The 7,477-nt window shown below is 44.7% G+C and overlaps 1 protein-coding gene across 3 annotated transcripts in view; it reads left to right on the top strand.

The window, feature by feature from the left end:
- Nucleotides 1-7,477, top strand: part of st3gal4 (ST3 beta-galactoside alpha-2,3-sialyltransferase 4) — a 131,589-nt gene that overhangs the window by 104,016 nt on the left and 20,096 nt on the right. For all 3 annotated transcript variants that reach the window (XM_043676905.1, XM_043676906.1, XM_043676907.1), the window contains one exon: nt 1,516-1,615. In XM_043676905.1, coding sequence (XP_043532840.1) covers nt 1,516-1,615 — 100 coding nt within the window. The remainder of the gene's footprint in view (nt 1-1,515; nt 1,616-7,477) is intronic.

A 7,477-nucleotide genomic window follows, 5' to 3' on the forward strand; every position in this document is an offset into this window, starting at 1 on the left:
TCTTTCACGGAAAACATAACCAATGTTTAGAATATGCAAGTGTAAGAGGAACACGTTTTTAGTCACATCCTGTAGCACTGTCCAGTTTTGAATTGCTGCTTCGGCATCTACTGTTAGTCTGAGTGAAATGGAGGATTTTCAATGTTTCTTTTTCAAATAACCTCAAGAAGCATCTTGTATAACACTTCTCATTATGCAAACTTCCAAAGGCCCACAACCTTAAATGCACTACGAAATTGGGAACAGCTTGAGAGCTATTGATGAGGTTACTCCTCTCTGAAGACAGGAACTGAAACAACATTTCAGATTTCACAAGAACCACAGCTGACCCAGAGTGAAAGGAATTGGGGTATTCTCTTTGAGAAATAATTCCCTGCTCTACAGCACCCAACAATTTATTTAACTGTGTAGCGAGCGGAAATCCCTGGGGCCAGGCACCAGTCTCTTCATTTGTTGAGTTTAAGGTGGTCCTTTTCACTCATTGTTCTGTAGAGGGGACACTCCACAGTCACATTGTTTGTGTCTCTCCTCATGCACATAAAGGGTTTGTGTTTAGGTCTCAATGGCGGCAGTTGGGTGAGGTGCAAGGGTGGTGGGGAAGTAATCGAGCTGCAGCCCTCCTCCCTCCATAACCTGGTTGCTACCAGAGAAAACAAGGGACTTGACCAGCAAAGTCCAGTCCCAGCAATTTTAATGAAAAAGTGTCTAAAAAGAACAAAAGAATTTGATCTTTAATTCCTGGTCTCGTGTTAATTGAAACCAACAAATGCTGGAGATCACAGCGGGTCCGTGGAGAGATTGGACATCCATGGTGACCAGCAGCAGGACCCTGACCTTCCTGTAGCTGGTCATTTTAACACCGTGTCCTGCTCGCACGTCCACATGTCTGTCCACGGCATGCTGCAGTGTTCCAGTGAATCATAGTGCAAATCAGAGGGACAATATCTCATCTTCAGACTAGGCACTTTATGGCCTTTTGATCTTAATTCTGAGTTCAGCACTCTTTAGCTTGTTATCATGATCTCCCCTCCCCCATCCCACTTACTGTCCTCTCAAGTCTGGCAGGAGACACACCATTGTTCCACCATTCTCACATTCCAATCACATAACGTAAACTATTAACATCTTCCCTACATCAGCACCCTGGACCCACTACACCACCACCACAACCCTCCCTACATTGCCTGCCCCCCATCCCAAACTCTAACATAAATGCTGTCCCTCCACACTTCACGTCAGCTCTGATAAAGAATCATCTAGACTCGAAACATTTACTTGCTCTCTCTCCATGGCTGCTGCCTGACCTGCTGTGATCTCCAGCATTTGTTGTTTTCAGTACAAATTCAAACATCTCCAGTAATTTGTGCCTATGTTTTGTTTAATCTTGTGTTAACTAGTCTCTGCTTTGATTGCAGCACATTGCAGAGTGTGTTGTTTCACTACATTGTTTACACAATTACAATTATATGGACAGAATGGTAGAAATTAATTTCTCCTGTGTCTTTTTTTCACTAGATTGTTCCAAGCTCTTGCACCTTTTCCTGTTTCTCGTGCTCCTGTTAGTGGGTCTTGTGATGCTCATCCATTCTGACCTTTCTCTGAAGGCAAATTTACCGTAAGTGTCTGACTTGGAGCGTCTTTGTTTCTCTCCCAACCTCACTGAGGGTTGAGCTCCTCAATCAATGAGATTAGCTGGGATTATTTTCCTTGCAGCCGAGCAGATTCAGCGGAGTTTAATTAAGGTGTTCGAAATTTCAAGGGGTTTTGGTGGAGTAAATGGTGCACATTGGTTTCACTGGCTGGAGAAATAGTATCAGGAGGGATACAGACAGCCGTCTCTCTAAGCTGTGCACGTGCACACCCACATCCACACAATTAACAAAGCATTCATGTGCAGTGGTCCCTTTAAGATTACATGGGGCAATCCAAAGGTGACTGTGACAAATGGACCATGCACAGTCAGGCAGAATTAATGGGAAGATTAGACACAGATTTCACAGGTAAAACCAGTGGGGAGGATGAGGGCGTTGCTTAGAAGCAGCGAGTTGTTATGCTTCAGAATGGAAAAAGGGTTGTGAAAGCAGATTCAAAAGTGAAACTCTGAAAAGGAATTGGGCACAAATCTGAGAAGGAAATGCATAACAGGCCAGTACAGCAAAGGGGCAGAGGCCTGGGGTTCTTTCAAAGGCCTGATTGAGACACAAGGGCTGAATGGTTTGCTCCCTTGCAGTGTGATTCTGTAAAGATCTGGCACCAAAGTGATTGGGTCAGTGGGGCTGCATTGTGTTAAAGATAGATTTTTTTGGAATAGCCACATGCTCAGCTGACTAGGGTTAAGAAAGTACTTCTCCCTGTATCCAGGACTGGGCAGGACCTGATGCTCGTAACCAGGAGAGTGTATGACAGAACAGTCTGTGCTGAGTACTGACCCTTGGTAACTGACCTTTTTGCCATTGCAGCTGGCTCAACTGGACCAAAAAAGACAGTAAAGAACATTGAAATATCTTTCTTGTTTGCATAAAGGTCTTCATTTAACTCTGTGATCCCTCTGCATGCAGTTTGTACTGTGTTATCTGTAACCTGAAGATTTCTGCTGTTTTGATGACCACACCTTTGTAACTAACATGATGCAAGCTCAGTTCTTGTTGCCTTAACACATTGGTGGTTTCACGGCAACCTAAAACATTTTCCTGCCGTTCGTGTTTTACTCATCTCGTTTTAGTTTATGTTTCCTCGCTCGTTTCCAGTTAAACATCTTGAAATAATCCTCATCAGAAAAAGGTCAATTTTTGTAATCGCACACCTTGCCTTTTTGTTGAAGGTGTTGAAATGTCAGTCCCTACTTTGTCTGCTTGAAGGCCCTTTTATATGAAAGAATGCCGTAGAATCCTTTTGTATATTTTCTTCCTCCTTATATCTGCCACTTTACTGCACTTGACACTGGATATTTGTTGAATGAACTGCACTATTTCCTATATGATTTATAACACTGTCGGTTACAAAATTTCCCTCTTTTTGAAGAAAACTGGCCCTTTGCATCTAGTTTGCCTTTTCCCAGGCACAGCTTGCTAACTGTAACATAGAATGATACACAGTGGAAGTTACACTGAGCTTTGGGACTCATTCTGCACCTTCTGAGATTCTACCTGTGATGTGTCCCTGGTCAGTGATTCCAATTACTTATTTCTGAGCAAGAACTGTTTCTGTTGGTTTATAATCACCTTGTGTACCCTTGGTTTGACATATTTAAAATCTGATGAGGGATAACTGTTTTCTCATCAAACAAACCCAGGGCGGATGTTGAGCTGGTTAGAATCTGAGTAAATCTCTCTCTACTCTGCCTCATGTAGTTTTTTCTGCCTCGAGAGCATCACCTACTGTGAGTGAGATGGCTATGACACTGACTGCTCAGAGTACCTTTGCTGTTTCACTGCTGGAGTACAGGATACTCACTCCTTTAATGTGCGCTTAAAAATTGTTCTATCCCTGTATTCTGAACTCCAGCATTCCTTGCAGTGCAGGGATGCTGACAGTGTTCTTAGTGGAGCAGCTTCAGAATTCTAACACAGAGACAGGCAGCCAATATATTTTCAAGTCAGGTTGAAGGGTGGCACCATGACTAGCACTGCTGCTTCTCAGTATCAGGGACCCAGGTTCAATTCCAGCCCCAGGCGAGTGTCTGTGTGGAGTTTGCACATTTGTCCCTGTATCTGTGTGGGTTTTGTCCGGGGACTCTGGTGTCTCCCCCACACCCCCCACCCCCATAGTCCAAAGATGTGCAGGTCAGGTAGATTGGCCATGCTAAATTGCCCATGATGTCCAGGCATGTGTAGGCTAGGCAGATTAGCCATGGGAAATGCAGGGTTACAGGGATAGGGAGATGGGTCGGGGTGCGGTGCTTTTCAGGGAGGTGGTATGGGCTGAATGGCCTGCTTTTACAGATTCTATGACACGTGGCTTGGAGGGAAACTGGCAACTGATGGTGTTTGCTGATCTTATCTATCTAGGTGGTACATTTCGTGGGCTTGGGAAGTGTTATTGATGGCACCTGGGTGATCCAGATCATCTGGTATACGCTGTATATCAGTGGTGCAGAGAGTGGATTTTGAATTTGGGTTGAGACTGTACAAAATTATTTTATACAGGTTTTATAGCAAGACTGTAGACTAAGTTCCCAAATTTGTTATGGGTCCAGATAAGATCCCCAGATCATTAACGTAGAACATAGAACAGTACAGCACAATAGAGGCCCTTGTGCCGACCTTTTATCCTACTCTAAGATCAAACTAACCTACATACCCTACGTTTTACTATCATCCACGTCTTTATCCAAGAGTCGCTTAAATGTCTCGAATGTATCTGACTCTACTACCACTGCCCGCCACGCTTTTGAGTAAAGAACCGACCTCTGACATCAGGAGTTGGGAGGTCATGTTGCGGCTGTACAGGACGTGGGGGGAATATTCCAGGCCACTGTTGGAATATTGCATACAATTCTGGTCTCCTTCCTTCGGAATATGTTGTGAAATTTGAAAGGGTTCAGAAAAGATTTACAAGGATGTTGCCAGGGTTGGAGGATTTGAGCTATGGGGAGAGGCTGAACAAGCTTTTAGATTAGATTAGATTACTTACAGTGTGGAAACAGGCCCTTCGGCCCAACAAGTCCACACCGACCCGCCGAAGTGCAACCACCTAACACTACGGGCAATTTAGCATGGCCAATTCACCTAACCCGCACATCTTTGTGACTGTGGGAGGAAACCGGAGCACCCGGAGGAAACCCACGCAGACACGGGGAAAATGTGCAAACTCCACACAGTTAGTCGCCTGAGTCGGGAATTGAACCTGGGTCTCTGGCGCTGTGAGGCAGCAGTGCTAACCACTGTGCCACCGTGCCGCGTCGGTGGCTGAAGGGTGACCTTACAGAGGTTTACAAAATTATGAGGGGCATGGATAGGGTAAACAGACAAAGTCTTTTCCCTGGGGTCGGGGAGTCCAGAACTAGAGGCCATAGGTTTAGGGTGAGAGGGGAAAGATATAAAAGAGACCTAAGGGGCAACTTTTTCTCACAGAGGGTGTATGTTTATGGAATGAGCTGCCAGAGGAAGTGGTGGAGGCTGGTACAATCACAACATTTAAGAGGCATTTGGATGGGTATATGAATAGGAAGGGTTTGGAGGGATCTGGGCCTGGTGCTGGCAGGTGGGACTAGATTGGGTTAGGATGTCTGGTCAGCATGGACGGGTTGGACTGAAGGGTCTGTTTCCATGCTGTACATCTCTATGACGCTATGACTCTCTATCTCCCCTGAACCTTCCTCCAATCACCTTAACATTATGCCCTCCTCGTGACAGCCATTTCTGTCCCGGGGAAAAAGTCTGACTATTCACTTTATCTATGCCTCTCATCATCTGTACACTTTCATCAAGTCACCTCTCTTCCTTCTTTGCTTCAATGAGAGAATCCCTAGCTCTCTCAACTTTTCTTCATATGACATGTCCTCCAGTGCAGGCAACATCCTGGTAAATCTCCTCTGCACTCTCTCTAATGTTTCCACATCCTTCCTACAATGAGTCAACCTGAACTGAACACAATATTTCAAGTGTGGTCTTGCCAGGGCTTTGTAGAGCTGCAGTATAACCTTGCAGCTCTTAAACTCAATCCCCCTGCTAATGAAAGTCAACACGCCATATGCCTTCTTAACAACCCTATCAACTTGGGTGGCAAGTTCCATTTAACTCCATGTGAGGTGGGATGACCTAGCTTTCCTTCATTATTCCCGTACACCCCCTTCAGAATGTTAATTAAGAAAGAATCTCTTCCCTTTGTATTTTAAGTTGACTGGGCTTTCTTGAATTAACAGAAAGAGTTTACTCAACTGTTGTTAAGAGTAATCAGGGGAGGTGGTGGCGTAGTGGTAAAGTCACTGCACTACGGATTCAGAACCCAGGCTAATGCTTTGGGGACATGGGTTTCAATCCCACCATAACAGATGGTGACATTTCAATTCAAAAAAATTTGTAATTACAAACAAAGACTAATCTAATGATGATCATGAAACTAATATCAGTTGTTGTTAGAAAAGAAATCTGACTCACTAATGCCTGACCTACATGTGACACCAGAACCACAATAAAGTGGTTGACTCTTAACAACCCTCTAGCAATTGGAGGTTGGCCGTAAACGCTGGCTTAACCAGTAATGCCCACATCCTGTCAACAAGTTGATAAAAAAATCGCACAAAATGAAATATTAACACAACACACAGAGAAACCAGAGTGGAGTCCACACAGGTCAAAAGAAAAATGATCAGTCTCTGAATTATTTGTGAATAGCAGATACAAAGGTGACATGGTCATTATCGGATAACTCAGAGTGTTAACATCGGCAAGGAGGAGAAAGTGAGGACTGCAGATGCTGAAGATCAGAGTCGAAAAGTGTAGTACTGGAAAAGCACAGCAGGTCAGGCAGCATCTGAGGAGAAGGAGAGTGGACGTTTCGGGCATAAGCCCTTCATCAGGGGTAAGGGTGATGGTGGTAGGTTGGAGAGGAGGGTGGAGTCGATAGGTAGGAATGACGATGGACAGGTAGGACAGTTCAAGAGGGTGGTGTCGAGTTAGAAGGTTGGATCTGGGATAAGGTGGGGGGGGAGGGGAAATGAGGAAACTGGTGACAGCGACACTGATCCCGTGTGGTTGGAGGGTCCCAAGGCGGAAGATGAAGTGTTCTTCATCCAAGCGTCGGGTGGTTAGAGTTTGGCGGTGGAGGAGGCCCAGGACCTGCATGTCCTTAGCGGAGTGGGAAGGGGAGTCCCACTTGATAGTCTTGGTTCTGTAAGTTGAATGAATTTTTATTTTGAACTGGCTTGTGGCACTAAGTGGGAGAGAGCCTTTCTCTTTTGTTTTGTCTGCAGTGCAGGGGTGTTTAAAATAGTTTCTCAAAGCTGTGGTACTCACAACAGTCTTGTCCACACACTAGCGTGGCAATAAAACACATAGATCAATGTTTCAGCCAGTTTGTAACTCCTTTCTTTCTGTATATCCCTGGAGGGTAAAACAGACATGTCTGCAAGAAGTGGTTTCTGCTGAGGGGGATAATCATCTCCTTTAAGTCTCTCCTTGTTTGAACTTTCCCTGGCTCTTTATAGGTACAACATTCCACACATTTCAGACTGGAGTTTGCCTCATCACTCAATTTGCAACTGCAGTTTTTCTTGACCTGTAACACTTCTTTGTTTAAAAAAAAATGCACATCCTGGAATTAAAACAGAATACTTTGGTGTTGTTATAACATAGGAATTTACGACATTGCATTATTCTATTAGAGTGGGCTGCATTGAAGGCCAGAGTTGAAAGTTCAGAGGTTGACCAGGCCATGCCATCTAGTTGTCATTACTTCTGGCTGCCTGCTTTTTGAGTCATGGAGTCATAGAGACGTACAGCATGGAAACAGACCCTTCAGTCCAACCCGTCCATGC

Source organism: Chiloscyllium plagiosum, chromosome 35 (genome assembly GCF_004010195.1).
Source record: "Chiloscyllium plagiosum isolate BGI_BamShark_2017 chromosome 35, ASM401019v2, whole genome shotgun sequence".
In the NCBI taxonomy this organism is placed as follows: Eukaryota; Metazoa; Chordata; class Chondrichthyes; order Orectolobiformes; family Hemiscylliidae; genus Chiloscyllium; species Chiloscyllium plagiosum.